The following is a 16361-nucleotide window of genomic DNA, read 5'->3' as shown; positions in this document are numbered from 1 at the left end:
TTTTCCCCACCAGGCTGGCATTCTACCACTTGAGCCACGGCTCCGCGTCCAGCTTTGTGCTGGTGCATGGGAAAGTCCTAGCCTTGGCTGGGTTGGAACCGCGACCCTGGGTTCTCAGCCCGGCAGCAGCGGAGCTCAGGGCGCCTTTGTTCCGGAGTCTCCCGTGGACCGGGCCGCGTGGCCCGGGTCCGCCCTGGGAGGGCCTCGGCTCGGCCTGGACCTTGGATTCCAGCCATGCACCGGGGATGTGGGACCCGTGGGGACGCGGGGCGGGGGCGAGGCCGCGGCCCGGCCCTGCCCGGCCCTGCCCGGCCCGGAGGGCGGCTCGGCTGACGCTCCGCCCGGCCTCCACGCCCCCCACCCCGCCCTCACCCCAGTCCCAGCGGGCCGAGGCCCCGCCCCTCCGGGAGGCCACTCACCGGCTCCCGGCCCCGCGCCCGCCCCGCTCCGGGTCCAGGCAGCCCTTCTGCGAGCCCAGAAAGCCGAAGCTGGACTGCGGGAAGCGGTCAAAGTCCCCGAGGGGAAGCGCCCGGTACCCCGACCGGCCCAGCATCTCTCCGGACCGGGACCCGCCCCGCGCCTGCGCAGGCCCCGCCCCGCCAGGCCACGCCCCCGAAGAGGCCACGCCCCCGATCGCTTCCGGTTCACTCGCGGGTCCTGTGCAGGGCAGGAGGACAGTCGGCGTCCGGCCGTGCGCATCCTCACAGCGCCCCGAGCGGCCGGAGGACCGAGCTGCAGCCCAGCCGCGATCTTTAGGATCCACTCGGGGTCCAGGACTCCTGGACCTCACTTGAGCTCAGGCAAGGTGCCGGAAGGGGCAGGGGCCGAGTGCTCTCCATGATCAGTCCTCTCCACACTCTCCAAATCTATGCATGCGGGACGAGGGCGAGCTGAGTTTCTGTGTCCCGTCCAGCCAGCAGGGGCTGTGGGACAGATCTGGAGGACCGCGGAGGACAGGGGCCTGCCAAGGCGCAAGGACAGTTGCGGCGTTTTGCTGGTTAGGTAGACGTATCCTGCCTGGGCTGGCTTCCACCCCAGATCCTCCAAACCCAGTCTCCCGAATAGCTAGGACGGCAGGTGTGAACAACCCACACGCAGTGTCTACTTTTCACTGAACCAGACCTAACGCCTGTCCTACCTGCCGGCGGGGCCTCTCCCTGCCCGCGGGGTCTCCTGCTTCCGGACCCTACCCGCTGCACACGGCTCATGCCCGGCACCCCAGCTACTCAAGAGGCAGAAATTAAAGGCTCGAGGTTCCAGCCCAGCCGAGACAGGAAGTCCGTGAGATGCTTATCTCCACTGAACCATCAAAAAGCTGAACGTGGGGGTGTGACTCAAGTGGTAAAGCGCCAGCTTTGATGGAGAAGTTCAGCACCCAAGCCCCGAGTTCAGGATCCGAGACTGCGCACGCGCACGCGCGCACACACACACACCACCGCCCCCGGCGAGCTCCTCGGGCTCCCAGCGGCAGGGACTCAGTCCAGCCAGGCCTGCATGAGGTGCAAATCTCCTTGGAGGGAGTGGGTGGGTCCAGGGGTTCTCTGACAAACAGAAGTGGTTCCCCTCTGTGTCCAGGTTCCCACCTGGGGTGGACAGCGAGCTGTGCACGGGACCTGGACCACCCACGGCAGGACCTGGGGGTCTCAGCTGTCAGCCCCCCTCCTTTGGAACTCAGGAAATGAGCTCTTTGGTTCAGAGCTAGCGCCCTGCCACTTAGAGCCACAGCTCCATCGCCTTCTTTTCCTAATGACAGTGTCACTCCAGCCCTCAGGCCTCTGCCTCCTCGGTGTCTGGAGTTGGAGTTGTCTGCTCCCCGTTGCTCCTCGCCTTCAGCCAGGCCTCTCTGCTTCACCCCGGCCAGAGGCTGGGCACTCAAGACCCGCCCCTTCACCCAGGCCCGGGCCCCGCCCCTAGGCCCGGGCCCCGCCCCCAGGACCCTCCCCTTCACCCAGGCCCGGGTCTCGCCCCAGGCCCCTCCCCTACACCCGGGCCCCGCCCCCAGGCCCCGCCCCTTCACCCAGGTCCGGGCCCTGCCCCCAGGCCCCTCCCCCACACCCGGGCCCCGCCCCTTCGCCCAGGTCCGGGCCCCGCCCCCAGGCCCCGCTGCTGGGTTTCACTTCCTATCGGAGGAGGCGGTGTCTCCGGAAGTCCACGCCCCCTCCGCCGTAGATTGGCACCGGCGCCCGCTCTCCTCCACCCGGGGCCGGGAATCGAAACTGAACGGGGACCATGCTGAACTCGTTGTCGCCCTCCGGGTCCCAGGGCCCCGAGCCCGAGCCTGCCACCAGGCCAACCCCCGCCGCCTCTCCCGGAGGGCCCGGGCCCAGCCCCAGCCCCGCGGAGGTAGGTAGGGGCGGGAGGGGAGGGATCGGCGCGGAGCGCTAGGCCCAGCCCGCGCACACACCTGTGGGTGCTGCCCTGCGGGCGCCGGGGCGGGGACGGCCGGGGCCAGCCTGGGAGGACGGCCGGGGGACGGAGCTCAGGAGAGGCGCGCAGGCCCTGAGTTCAAGTCCCAGGACTGGCGCGGGGCTCTGTTTCTTTTTTTTACTAATTTTTAGAATCCCTCTCGACGTCTCGGAAGCACTGCTCTGAAGCGGCGGCTCCTCTCACCCCTAATAACCCGTGTTTCTGTCTGTGTGACGTTGGCTCTGCTGGCTGGTTCAGCAAAAGGGAGATTTACAGGGTTTCCTTCCTTCGCCTCTGCCGTATTTCACCAGCCAGGGGCTCCTGTTCCTTTCTTTTTTTCCTGTGGGCTGTGGGTTTGAACTCTGGGCCTGCGAACTGGCCCTGAGCGTGTGGGCTCAAGGCTTAGCACTCCACTACTTTGAACTCCAGTGCTGCTTCCTGTGGGCTGGTGATTCACTGGAGGTCATCAAAGTCACAGGTTTGCCTGTGCGGGCTGGCTGTGAACTGTGATCCTGAGATCGCAGCCTCTGTGATGACAGATGTGAGTCACCTTTTGAAGGTTAATATTTCCTTATAGATAGGAGCCATAGGGTTTATCTGTTCAGGGGCGTTTTATTAGGGTTATGTTGGCAGCATTAGCTGCTGTGTGCGTTGAGGCACAAGTATGTGTCTGACATCTTTTTGTTTGGGGAGTGTATATCAAAGAATTACATTGTTGGGTATCGTGGTACTTTCTGTAAGTACCTCTCCAAACAAAAAACTCTGAGGTTGGTTCTTAGTGTATCTACCTTCTTAACTGAGTTTTTTTTTTTTTTTTTTGCCAGTCCTGGGCTTGAGCTCAGGGCCTGAGCACTGTCCTTGGACTTTCTCAAGGCTAGAGCTCTACCACTTGAGCCTCAGCACCACTTCTGGCTTTTTTCTATGTATGTGGTACCAAGGAATCAAGCCCGGGTCTTCGTGCATGCTAGGCAGGCACTTTAACCACTAGGCCAAACTCCCAGCCCGACTTTAGAGTTTTTGAGATGTTTTTGTTTTGTTGGTTCATTGGAAATAAAAGTCTCATAGACTTTCCTGCCTAGGGCTGGATCCTAAGATCTCAGCTTCCTGAGTGGTTAGGATGATAGGTCTGTACTTTTGGCATCTGGTATCTGTTGACAAATAGACATTAGGAAAGTGGCATGCTGAGTCAGTGGGGAACTTGAAGCCCTGGGGAACCGGGATTTTGTATCATCAAATGGCTGCTGGCCTAGAATTTAAGGTCCCCTCCCACCTTTTTGTCCTTCAGCCACCCGTGGAGGAAGAGTTCCAGTTCCTGCTCTGCCAGGGTTGCCAGGCCCCGGCCAAGTGCCCCAAGCTGTTGACTTGCTTGCACACGCTGTGTTCCCGCTGCCTGGACACCCACGGTTTGCAGTGCCCCACCTGCCAGGTCCCCCAATCCCCAGAAGCCAAGGAGGCCGTCCTAGACAACGTGTTCTTCGAGAGCCTGCAGCGCCGCCTGAGCCTGTACCAGCAGATCGTGGATGCCCAGGCGCTTTGCACACGCTGCAAAGAGCCAGCCATCTTCTGGTGCTTCGAGTGCGAACAGCTGCTCTGCACCAAGTGTTTCGAGGCCCACCAGTGGTTTCTAAAGCACGAGGCCCAACCCCTGACGGAGCTCCGGGACCAGACAGCCCGCGAGTTCCTAGATAGCACCCGCAAGTCCAACAACATCTTCTGTTCTAACCCCAACCACCGCACCCCAATGCTGACCAGGTCAGTGTGGGGCAGCGCAGAGCAGGGCCAGGGCTGGGGGACAAAGGTGCCAGTCATGCAGGAAGTGCCCAGGAGCTCATGCCTGAGTGTCCAGAGCTGGGCATGGGGTCAGGATTGCCATTCTCAGTAGTGTGTGTGTGTCTGTGTCTGTGTCTGTGTCCGTGTGTCCTGGGGCTTGAACTTAGGGCCTAGGCACTGGCCCTGAGCCTTTTTGCTCAAGGCTGGCACTCTACCACTTGAGCCACAGCTGCACTTCTAGCTTTCTGGTGGTTAATTAGAAGAAAACAAAAGTCTCATGGATTTTCCTGCTCTGGCTGGCTTTGAATTGCAATCATTAGATCTCAGCCTCCTGAATAGCTGGGATGACAGGTGTGAGCCCCCACGCCCATATTGTTTCAGTTTTTGATGGTTATCATTAGCTTTCACTCAGGGTCTGAGCGCTGTCCTTGGACTTTCTCAAGGCTAGAGCTCTACCACTTGAGCCTCAGCACCACTTCCAGCATTTTTCTATGTACATGGTACCGAGGAATTGAACCTGGGTCTTCGTGCATGCTAGGCAAGCACTCTACCACTAGGCCAGACTCCCAGCCCTCTGCTTTATAGTTTTATAGCATGGAGAAGACCAGTATACTTTGTTCCTGCTCAACCAGACAGTTTCTTATGTTTTGGTATAGATTGTTCACTTCCTTAGGGAATGCTAAGGAAAGCACAGCAAGGAAGTTGATTTCTTGTGGTTTATCTCTTGTAGTTTATCCTCTTCAGTTAGTGGTGGTTGTTTATAACTCCAGAATAGGTGCTTGGGCCATTTTCAGCCTTTTGCTCCATTTCCAGCCTTTTAATGGTTAATTATCATCTTAGGAATTTTTTTTTTTTTAACCAACCCCGATCCTTCTATTCTCAGCCTCCCATGTAGCTAGGATTACAAGCACTGGCTGATGAAACGGTGTTCTTCCATTCCTGATGCTCAGAGATCTAGGGCCATGGCCACTGCTCATAGCTAGTTAATGAAGGCACCACCATGGGATGTGGTCCCAGGGGACACAGAATCCAAGGGATTGTTTTTCCCCTTCGTAGATGGGGACTTTCCTCCTCAGCCAGGACCTCGAGAACTGGAATAACAAAAGGCCAGAGGAACACAAGTCCATTAGCCTGTGTGCCCAAAGAATCTAGGAGTGAATATGCCACAGAGGCTTGAGAGTGAGTCATGTCTCTAGTCCCATCTAGACAAGAGGCTGAGATCTGAGGATTGAGGATCAAAGCCAGATGGGCATTAAAGTCTATGAGACTCTTATCTCTAGTGAACCACCAAAACACTGGAAATGGAGCTGTGGCTCAAGTGGTAGCACACTAGGCTTGAGCACAAAAGCTCAGGGACTGAGTTCAAACCCTAGGGCCAGCACACACACACACACAGAGTCCCCTGGGCCTTTTGCTGGCACCACCTGTCACAGCCGTGCCCCCATGCAGTCCTGTTAATGTCTCACTTGGTCTCAGGGTGTCACCAGGATTCTTGGCCCACTAAAATGTCAGGAGAGTCACGAGTTTGAGGCCAGCCTCTTCATGGTTTGAGACCATGACTCAAAATTAAGTGAATAACCTGTACAATCACATTTCTTGTATTGGGCAGCTACTGAGGCCCTTTATTGCTAGGCTGGTGCTCTACCACTTGATCCACGCCTCCAGCCTTGCCTTTTGGCTGGTTGATTGCCGGTTGAGTCTAGTGAATTTAACCAGACTGACTTCAAATTATGGTCCTGGAGGATCCCGAGTAGGTGTGAGCAGTGGTACCCAGCTTGGGAGGGGATATTTTTTTTTTAAATAATGCAAATCATTAATGCAGCTAATCATGCAATTTTTAACACGCAGCATCTACTGCCGGGGCTGCAACAAGCCACTGTGCTGCTCGTGCGCGCTCCTGGACGTGGGCCACAGCAACCTCAAGTGCGACCTGGGCGGCGAGGTCCAGCAGCGCCAGGGGGAGCTGCGTGCCACTGCGCAGGCGCTGCAGGAGCAGGAGCGCGCCTTCGCCTCCGCGCGTGCGCAGGTGCTCACGGCGCTGGGCCAGCTGGGCTGCGCACGCACCAGCACCGAGGAGCTGATCCGCGCCAGCATGCAGCAGGCAGTGGCGCTCGTGCAGGCGCGGGAGCGCGCGCTGCTGGAGGCGCTGGAGGCGCGCTTCCAGCGGGAGCGCGCAGACCTGTCGGGCCAGCTGCAGCGCCTGGACGCCGTGCTGCAGCGCATGCGCACGGGCAGCGCGCTGGTGCAGCGGCTGGAGCTGTACGCCTCGGACCAGGAGGTGCTGGACATGCACGGCTTCCTGCAGAGCGCGCTGGACCGCCTGAGCCGGGAGGAGCCTCGGGGCCCCGGGGAGCCCCGGAACCCCGGGGAGCCCCGCAGCTTCGCAGAGATCGAGGTGCGGCTGCAGGATCTGGTGTCTTGCATCACTAGTAAGTCCCCGGGGGCCGGCGTGTGGGCAGACTTACCCAAGATCTTCAGGGGGCCGCAATCCCGAGGATCCCTGTTCGAGGCCAGCCGGGGCAAAAAGTGGGCTGACCCCCTCTGAAAAGCTGAGCACCCGGGGAGACACAGGCGTGCCATCCCTACCTGCATTGCAGCATGGGGCCCACGCTCACCTCAGCAGAGAAGTGCAACCAATACCTAGGGGAAAATGACAGAAGCCGAAATGGCTGGAGGATGGCTGGCGTGGTGAGCAGGAAACACCTAGCCCAAGCCCCAGTACTGCCAGGAGGAAAGGAAAACAGGATTTTTTTTTTTAGTAAATCTTCTAGGTGCCTTCAGGTTCTAAGTTCCATGGTGCAGAATAAGGGGGTCGGGGGTGGCATGGGGTTAAAAGTACCCAGAAGTTAGTTTTGCTGACTTCCAAGACACATGCTGCCAGGGACTGGCACTCACGCCTGTCATCCCGGCTGTTCCGCAGGATCTGAGGATCAAAGTTCAGAGGCCACCAGGGCAGAAAAATCTGTCCAACTCTTCACTCCATTTAACCAGTAAAGAGCCAGAAGTGGCTTGCATGATAGAGTCCTATCCCTGAGCACGATAAGCTAAGGGACAGCACCCCGGCTGTGAGTTTAAGTCCTAGTACCAACACACAGAGTTGTTGATCTGGAATTACTTTAAGGTTTGGCCACAGTTTGACTTGCTACTGGCTAAGGATGGAGAGGGGTGCATTTGGGGGTTTGGGGCCAAAGAAGTAATTCTCTAATGCTCCATCCCCTTCTCTAGCTGGGCTGAAGCCAGATGCAATTCCAGAAGCTTCCTCCCATCCTCCAGTTTCTCCCTGGAGATGCCCAGTGGAGGCTATTGGGGCAGGGCCGCCCCTTTCCCTGTCAAGGCTGGCACCTTCTCACTGGCCATCTCTCTCCTCTGCTCAGATGCCGTGCTGTCCAGGGAAGCCAGCCCAGAGGTCGCAGATACACCTCAGAATTCTCTGGATGTGGAGCTGGTGAGGGATTGGGGTGTGGAAAGAGGATGCAGGCTGGGTGGCCCGGGAGTCCTGAGTCCCTAGGTCTGCAGGGAGAATGGGCCAGCAAGTGGACATTAGGCATGGCTTGTCTGGCTAGCACTGGATTCCTAAAGGCCAACGTAGCTTGTGTAAGTGCACGGGTAATAGGGCTTGAACTCAGGACCTCGCTTGACTTTGCTCACTTGTGCTCCAACCATTTGAACTACACCTCTACTTCTAGCTTTTGGCTAGTTAATTGGATATAAGAACCCCACGGGCTGCTCAAGCTAGCTTCAAACTGCAATGCTCAGATCTCAGCCTCCTCAGTAGCTGAGATTACAGGCGTAAGCCACAATGCCCAGCAGCAACTATACTGCAGCTTTGAAGAAGTGGGCACAGGGTCCTTGGAAGCAGCTGTGCCACACTGGGGGACCTGTGGCTCACGCCTGTGGCCCTAGCTACTCAGGAGACTGAGATCTGAGGACTGGGATTCAAAGCCAAGCTGGCAGGAACAGCTGTGAGACTCTCATCTCCAATGAGCTAGCAAAATGTTGGAAGTGAAACTGTGACTCGAGTGGTAGAGCACCAGCCTTTAGTGAAAAATGCTAGGGGACACACCAAACACAAAATAAAACACACACACACACACAGACACAGACACACACACACCCACACAGACAGACACACATACACACACACAGACACACACACACAGACACATACACACAGACACACACACACACACAGAGACAGACACACACACACAGACACACACATACACACAGACACACAGACACACACAGAGACAGACACACACACACACACACACAGACACACACACACAGAGACAGACACACACAGAGACAGACACACAGACACACACACACACACACACAGACACACACACAGACACACACACACTGACACACACACACCGACACACAGACACACACACACAGAGACAGACACACACAGACACACACACACCGACACACAGACACACACACAGACACACACACACAGAGACAGACACACACACACAGACACATACACACAGACACACACACACAGACACACACACAGATACACACACAGACACACACACAGACACACAGACACACACACACAGACACACACACAGACACACACACTGAGACACACACAGACACATACACACAGACACACACACAGACACACACACACGGACACACACACACGGACACACACGGACACACACACACAGACACACACACACCGACACACACACACACACACACACACCCCACCCAGGTGGTTTTCTGAATACCTGGGTCTAAAGGAAGTGTCATGGTGGCTGGGGAGGGCCGTGGTGGCGGGGGAGGGCCGTGGTGGCTGGGGAGGGCCGTGGTGGCGGGGGAAGGCCGTGGTGGCGGGGGAGGGCTGTGGTGGCTGGGGAGGGCTGTTTCTCCCCAGCAAGCTCTGAGGTAGGGCAGTGGCTAAATGGGAAGCCTCAGATCTCTGACCTGCTGCCTGGCCACTTGTGACTTTATTTCCCAACTTTACAGCCCAGGGACGAGCAGAGGACAGAAACCCAGGCTTTGGACCAGGCTGAGACACTCCCTGTGGCTGTGGAGCCATCCAAGCCAAGCCCTATCCCAGTGCCCAGATACAACTTCTGCATGACAGGCCCATTCTACAGAGAGGTGAGCCTCTCCCAGCCTGCCTCACCCGAGGCCCCGACTCCAGGCAGACATGGAGTCAGGACGAGAATCTGGGCTTTCCTCGGCTGTCTGAGCTCTGAGCTTTCCCCTTACCCTGGGCTGTACTTCCCAGCCCGGGTGGGTGATGAGACACTCAGGGCCTTGCAATCAGGAACCAAGTTGGGTGTTCCCAGCAGCCTGGGAGGGCTTCCTGCAGGAAGAGGCGAGGTCTGTGGCAAGACGGAATGCAAGGAGCCAAGTCCTCTGCTCCCATACCCTAACCTTTGGGCTTTGGGGCTCCTTATGCAGGAAGGTTCCGGAATAAACCCCCCCAAGAAGAGGAAGTCCTGTTATACCCAGTGCTCCAACAAAATCATCAAGATGGAATCCGAGGACGAGAAGGAGACGAGGCTGTCCACAGACTCTTCCGAGCACCCCAGACCCAGCACCTCCAGGGCAGCCACGCCTCCCCACCTAGATGTGGATGGCTTGCCCAGCCCTGAGACGCCCCCACCCGTAGCTCAAGAGGTTCTTCTGCCTCAAAGCAACCATGTGTCCAGTGAGGACCTAGAGCCAGGTAGGGAGGGTGGGAGGTGGCAGGGTAGTGGCACCCTTGGAGCATCTCCCCCCCTCACACTCTAACCGTGACCCCCACATGCCCCCCCCCCCCAGCACACACATCCACTCCCATCACTTTCACAACCTCTTCTGCAAAAGGCCTGAGTATCTGGTGGTGCAGGGATGTTGAACCCAGGGCCCCGTGCATGCTAGGCAGGCACTCTTCCACTAAGCCACACTCCCCACCCCCGCCTGAGTATCTTGTTTGTTCTCCTGGGATGTCTTTGGAAGGGCAGCTGTACTGGGATTTACACTTGGGCCTCCTGCTAAGCGGGTGTTGTGTTCCTTGAGCCATTCTGCCCCTTTTGCATAGGTTTTCAGGCTAAGGTCTCATTTCATGCCCAGGCTGGCCTAGACTTTGATCTTCCTTTTCATGATCCTCTTTATTGCTGAGGTGACAGGATTACACCACCAGCTGCTTCTGTCCCAGGGCTGGGACCTTGAACTTCCCAGCCTCAGCCTCCTGAGTAACCGGGGTTACCACGTGTGCCAGCAACTCCACCAAACAGGGAGGTTGAGTATGTGGCTAGGAGTTGAAGTGAACCAGACTTGTGGAACGAGAGCTTTCCCTGCCTCTGCTGGGCCCAGAGTCCTGCTTGAGCCCGGAGCCTGACCACGCTCTGAGCTCTCACTGCCCCGCAGCAGTCCCTGGTTAGAACAAACCAACCACTCCTAACCCCACTACTCAGGACGCTGAGGCAGTCCAGGCTGGAAAGGTCTTTGAGACACCCCCAAAAAGCCAGAAGGGAGGTGTGGCTCAAGTGGTAGAGCACTGTCTTTGAATGGAATAAGCTCTAAGGGACAACACCCAGGCTGAGTTCGACCCCAGTACTGGCACAAATACACACACACACACACACACACTCAGTGGGCCCACAGAGGCGGCTGAGCCCCCACAGATGAGGCATAACCAGAAATGGTAGAAATCCCTCAGCCACCCCAACTGTTCCACAAAGCAGGTGGCCTGCCACGGCCCCAGAGCTGCACTGGGCAGAGCGCTGGCCCCTGCGGGGTGTTCTGGGCAGGCCCCATGTGTTCTCCGTGTCTCCGTTTCAGGGGATCCCATCGTGGTCATCAGCAGCTCGGAGGATTCAGAGGCTGAGAACCTGGTGAGTGACCAGGAAGTCTGGCCCAGGACTCCCTCCCTCAGGCAGGAAGTCCCGCCCAAGACTTCACCCCTCTCTGTTGTGACCAAAGTTCCATCCAGAACTCCACCCCTCCCGGAAGTCCCACCCAGGACTGCTGCTGCCCTTCATGCTTGGTCTAGGGACAGCTGGTGGCTGGAAGACCCCCTCCTGCCTGGAGGACTGCTTTACCCATGAGGTAGTGAAAACGCAGCCTGTCCTGAAGGCAGCCTCCAATGCCAGTTATACACCTGGTCCATGCTGGCCCTCACCCTGCCCAGCCAGGAGCCTGCCATGCAGTGTGTGTGTGTGTGTGTGTCCTGAAGCTTGAACTAGAGGCCTGGGCGCTGTGCTGAGCTCTTTCCCTCAAGGCTAGCGTTGAACCACAACTCCAGCTTCCAGTTTTCTGGTGGTTCACTGGACATAGAGTCTCCTAGACTTTCCTGCTTGCGCTGGCTTTGAACCGCAGCCCTCAGATGGCAGCCTCCTGGGCAGCTGGGATGACAGGAGTGAGCCGCCATGCTCGGCTGTCACAAGTGTCTCTGAAATGCTTTGGTGGTCTGCTTCCTTGCCAAGGCAGGTGGGCTCTGCTCTGCGCTGGCTGCCACGTTCCTCTGCCACTTCCTTTCTTCAGAGTCCTTCTCCAGATAATGGCAGCTGCAGGGGGGGGCTCTCCCACGAGGGCCAGACTTCGTGAAAGGAAGAACCTCACTGCACAGTTGAGAGCTCATGGCTGCTGAGCTCCCCTCCCTGAGAATGTGTTCCTAGGGGCGGAGGCAGGGGAAAGGGCAGCTGAATGGAGGACAGGCTTGGACTGGGTGGCCTGTGGTCCTTTCCAGCCCTCGGCCTGAAGCTCTGTGTTGGAAAGTGCCCACCAGAGACTGCTGCCCCACAGGGAACCTCCCTGGCTGGCTGGGCCTTCCAGCTGCCCCAGGGCACCTGCCACCCTCCACCCCGGCATCCCTGCCATCCCGCTGAGCCAGCTGATGTCCCCAGCCCTTGGTCCCCCTGCCAGCCCGCCGATCGTCAGGAGCATGCCACCACTCTCCGAGGGACCCCTGCCCTCCCCAGCAGGGCACTCCGAGCCACCAGCCTATACCACGTCCTCAGCCTGCCCAGGCGGTGGTACTGTGTCCCCCGGCCAGCTTCGTCTCGCCCCGTGGCCCCCACAGGGCCTCCTCCCAGACACCCTGGCAGCCAGCAGCCCATCCTCCATCCACCTTCCCAGAGGCCCAGAATCCCGGGCTCACTCAGGGGCTCCCCAAGGTTGAAGCAGTGGCTCAGCAACCTCTTTAATGTGCGTGCCCCCCAGGGCTTCTGACAGGTCTCCCTGCCAGCTCAGCATGCGGGCTCACTTCAGACAGGCCCCAGAGCCCCAAACTGAACCCCCACTCCAGCCTGCATCCCTAAGGACTGCTCAGAACAGGCCTTCATCAACTCACTTCTTATTTCTGTTTTATGCCCGTCCTGGGGCTTGAACTCGGGGCCTGGGCACTGTCCCTCAGCATTTCCCCACAAGGCTGGCCTTGTACTACTTGAGCCGCACCTCTACTTCCAGCTTTATTTGGAGATAAAGAGTCTCCCAGTCCTTTGTCAGAAACCAAACCCCTGAATGCAGGCCATGCTTGGCCAATATGGCTGCGTACCTAATAAACTGCTGTGGAGCGAGCAATCACACTTGTGCCCCTCATTCCATGGTCCTGTCACACACTCACCCCCGGCCCAGCTCTTTCCTGGATCCTTCTGCCTTCCTACCCTAGAACTGGGTCTCCAGGGGTACCACGTGCCCTCCTCCATGTGTGACAGAATCCTAGCCCTTCATTTCCTCTGGACTCCCCTAACCCCTACATCTGCTGGGCTCTAAGGCCAGTCCGATGCCCAGCCCTCCCTGCCCACCCGCTGGTGTTACCCCGTTTTCCAGGACGGGAAAAGACCTTGGCATGAGTTTTAGCTGTGTCACTGGGACTTGACCAGGGACTGAGCAAGGAAATAATTCCAGAAGCTTCTGTACCTGTGAGAAAGGGGTGGTGAGGATCATGCTAAGAGGCCTGTGCCCAGAGATAGAATTTAAGATCACATGTCTCTGCCCACTAGAGCAACTGGCCTCTGCCCTGACCCTCTCTTCCCTCCCCCCATGTCTTCACACACTTGTGTCAGCACAAGTGTGCAGGTTCACACCCTTCTCACACATCCTGGACACCTGAATCCACTTGATGGCACGGATTTGCACTTACCCGAGGCAGGTGACTCTCCCTGGGGCCTCCATGACGCCCTGGCCCTGTCCCCTTTCTGTGTTGCAGTCCTCTCACGAGCTGGACTGCAGCAGTGAGTCCAGCGAGGTCCAACTGGAAGGCCCCACCGTCATCCACACCCTGGACAGCACCCAGGTGGACTCCCAACCAGAAGACAGGCCCCTGATTTTCTTTGACCTGAAGATTGATGACAAAAGTGGGTTCTTGGGGGGCTCCCCCTGTCTCGTGCTAGCCTAGTCTCTGGAGTCCCCAAAGGAATCTCAGGCTGGGTCCTCTGCAAAACCCCAGACCAGCTCAGCTATGGAGGTGGGCAGGTGACCAGAGCAGGGCCTGGACATGAGCGGAAGGGCTCTGGTCCCCATCTCTCCTATACTTGGCCAGAAACCTGGGGAGCCCCCCACCCCCACCCCGGTGCCTGGACCTCAGTGGAAGATGCCTGGAAAGGGTCTGAATCTGTCCACCCCCCAGGGCTCTGCCTGGGCCAGGAGTGTTACCTGGATGACCACTTCCAGTTTGGGGGTGGTTCACTGGAGATGAGAGTCTCACAGACTTTCCTGCCCGGGCTGGCTTTGAACCATGATCCTCAGATCTCAGCCACCCTCCATCGAGAGCCCCATGCCCCTTGGCCCAGGATCGGGGGGGGGGGGGCTTACCACCCATCTTTCTCTCCTGCCCAGCCCAGATTAGTCAACTGGCCGCAGTGAACCAGGAGACCAAGTTCCGTGTGCTCATCCAGTCCGAAGGCGTGTTCAGCGTGCACACGAAGGCCGTGTCGCTGGAGGCCGGCCTCCTCCACTTCCTCCACTTCCTCCGCGCCATGCAGCACCCCATCTTGGCCTGCTACACGCTGTGGGGGCCTGCCCTGCCCTGCTTCTTCCGGGCCCTGGAAGGCATGAACAAGCTGTGGGAATTCCAGCAGGTCGTCTCCGGCTTTCTGGCGACACTGCCCCTCATCCAGGCACGCGTGCCCGGGGCTGGCAGTTTCAAGCTCAAGAAACTAGCTAAGACCTATCTGGCCAGGAACTTGAGCGATCAGAGCTCCCTGGCCGCCGTGTTGGCTATGCGAGACCTGTGCCGCCTTCTGGAAATTTCTCCTGGCCCGGAACTCATCCCTCATACCTATTCCTTCAGCAACCTGCAGTGTTTCGCATCCCTGCAGCCTCTGCTGGAAGCAGGCGTCCTGCCCCTGGCCCAGGCCCGTCTCCTCGCCCTCTCCAACGTCAGCTTCGAAGAGCTGCTGACTGCCCATCGCTTTAATCCGAAGGGGGGGCTGAAGAGGTATGGCCGCTACCTGAACCCCCAGGCTTCCCCGTCCTCCCCTGACCCGCCCTCTCCCTCCCTGCAGGCGCTCAGCCTTTATTTGGAAGGCCTGGTGGACAGTGCCACCATGGCACCGGAAGAGGCCATCTCAGCCCCTCTCAGTGCCTCCCAGTGAAGTGGAGAGGCCCAGTTGTCTGAGGGTCTCCGGTGGTCCAAGAAGAAAAGAGGGGTCCCCGAGCCAGGCCCCTTAACTGTTGCAGCATTCCTAGGCCCTGGTCAGCCATCCTCCATTGTCTTTTTGTACTAAATTAGTTCCTTTGCTCCGGGATCAAGCATACCTTCTTCAAAAATCCCACGGAAGCCACCTTACCCCCTGCACCCCCTTGGCCAGCCAGGCCTGGGCCCTCTGCGTGACTTCCCCAGCCACCTTGCCTGCCATGACCTCTCCCCCCCTCACTGTCCCCTATCCTACCTACGTGTAGCCTCCAAGGAGAGGGCCAACAGTGCCATGGCTACTGGAAGTGCCTTTCAACCTGAACCGCCCCTCACCAGCTTCTCCCAGCCTCAGCCGCCCGGAGGCCGCTGGCCCTTCAAGGCCTTCTCAGAGCCTGTGGCTAGAAGCTGTGACCTCACCCAAGTCTGGCTTCCAAGCCAGGAGAATTCTCTCCCTCCATCCTGGTTCCCCTGCCACATGCCCAGGCCATCAGACCCCATGCAGCGGGGCCAGGCAGGGTTCTACCCATCTCTTTGGGTGATTCTGATTCCTGGGGACCACAGCTCTACGTGCACCCCTCCAAGGCAAGGCTCCCCTGTCTGAGCATGCATGTGACTCCTGTGACCAGGCTGAGTCCTCTCTTAGAATTCCCATGTCTCTGGCCTTTGAAATGGACACATGGTGGTCTGGGGGGGTGGGGGGGAGGGGAGGGGGTCCTGCCAGTCCCTGCCATGCTGGGATTGTGGTTGTGGGCTTCAGGCCCATGCACAGAGATTAAGTGTTTCCCATGAGGACTTCGAGCCTTGGGCCAGCAGCAGACAATGGGAGCTCAGGACCATCCCCTCGGGTTAGCAGGCCCTACCTTCCGTCCTGTCCCATTCCCCCCCCCCCAAGCCGGTGATCCCCAGATAGCCCCAGCCTCCAGTCTAAATGGCTGGTGGGTGGCCTCAGGTTTCCCCACAGCTTGAAGTCTGCACCCCCGTCCCCCTCAGCCCAGTGCTACACCCAGCTGGTGCCCAGCCCAGCCGTCCTCCAGACTTCCATCCTGCATAATCCCAGCCCAGCTCTCACCCGACCCACTGCCCCCTCTCTCCACTCCCAGCAGCCCCTGATCTCTCTTCTGACCGTCTGCACCCCCACCCCCCAGCTCCTGGCCATTCATAGAACCGAGCGCGCAACCAGGGCTGCTCCCACGTGCGGCCAGCAGGGGGCGGCGCAGGCCAGCGGTTTGGCCCATGTGGGCTGCAGGCCAGCCATGCGGGGCGCTGTGTCACTGCCTCGGGCCTGGCAGGTTTTAAATGGCAAGTCTTTTATATTCACAAAACAGCAAACCTTAATAGTTTCTTGTCGGTTGTGAGCCTGGGCGCTGTCCCTGAGCTCTTCAGTTCAAGGCTAGCGCTCTACCACTGCAAGCCACAGCTCCACTTCTGGTTGTCTGGTGATTCATTGGAGATCAGAGTCTCACGGACTTTAGTGCCCAGGCTGGCTTCCAACTGTGATCCTTGGGTCTCTGCCTCCCGAGTAGCTGGGATTACAGGCTTGAGTCACAATGCCAAGGTTTGAAGGGGCTGGGGGTGGGGTGGCATAGATTTC

General features: G+C 58.4%; 2 protein-coding genes across 5 annotated transcripts in view; one reads left to right on the top strand and one right to left on the bottom strand.

The window, feature by feature from the left end:
- Stoml1 (stomatin like 1) overlaps positions 1–1621 on the bottom strand; it is a 6317-nt gene extending 4696 nt beyond the window's left edge. Inside the window, exon 1 of one of the 2 annotated variants that reach the window (XM_090321708.1) lies at positions 1584–1621. The gene's annotated coding sequence lies outside the window, so the exon portion shown is untranslated. Of the gene's footprint in view, positions 1–419; positions 568–1583 lie in introns of those variants that run through there. The other variant, XM_090321707.1, reaches the window with a different exon arrangement.
- A 537-nt stretch (positions 1622–2158) lies between these two features.
- Positions 2159–14882, top strand: Pml (PML nuclear body scaffold). Of its 3 annotated transcripts, none has more exons than XM_090321704.1 (9): positions 2159–2343; positions 3692–4158; positions 6025–6605; positions 7551–7621; positions 9166–9303; positions 9610–9877; positions 10975–11027; positions 13343–13490; positions 13972–14882. In XM_090321704.1, the coding sequence occupies exons 1-9, from the start codon at positions 2230–2232 to the stop codon at positions 14727–14729; spliced, it is 2598 nt and encodes an 865-aa protein (XP_090177830.1). In that variant the 5' UTR covers positions 2159–2229; the 3' UTR covers positions 14730–14882. The 3 variants fall into 3 exon arrangements, with proteins under 3 accessions (XP_090177830.1, XP_090177832.1, XP_090177831.1); XM_090321706.1 differs by having other exon boundaries at positions 13977–14065; XM_090321705.1 differs by lacking the exons at positions 13343–13490; positions 13972–14882 and adding an exon at positions 11938–12719.
- Positions 14883–16361: the final 1479 nt, after the last annotated feature.

The sequence above is a fragment of the Megascapheus bottae genome, chromosome 30 (assembly GCF_031878675.1).
Source record: "Megascapheus bottae isolate mThoBot1 chromosome 30, mThoBot2.hap1, whole genome shotgun sequence".
Taxonomy (NCBI): Eukaryota; Metazoa; Chordata; class Mammalia; order Rodentia; family Geomyidae; genus Megascapheus; species Megascapheus bottae.
This window is presented reverse-complemented; position numbering and strand designations above follow the sequence as displayed.

What these genes read in the sequence shown, in the direction of transcription:
- Pml (XM_090321704.1), top strand. Translation starts at nt 2,230, where the DNA reads ATGCTGAACTCGTTGTCGCCCTCCGGGTCCCAGGGCCCCGAGCCCGAG. An exon ending in TCTGGTGTCTTGCATCACTA is followed by an intron (nt 6,606 to 7,550) that starts GTAAGTCCCCGG and finishes TCCTCTGCTCAG; the next exon opens with ATGCCGTGCTGTCCAGGGAA. An exon ending in CAGGCCCATTCTACAGAGAG is followed by an intron (nt 9,304 to 9,609) that starts GTGAGCCTCTCC and finishes CTCCTTATGCAG; the next exon opens with GAAGGTTCCGGAATAAACCC.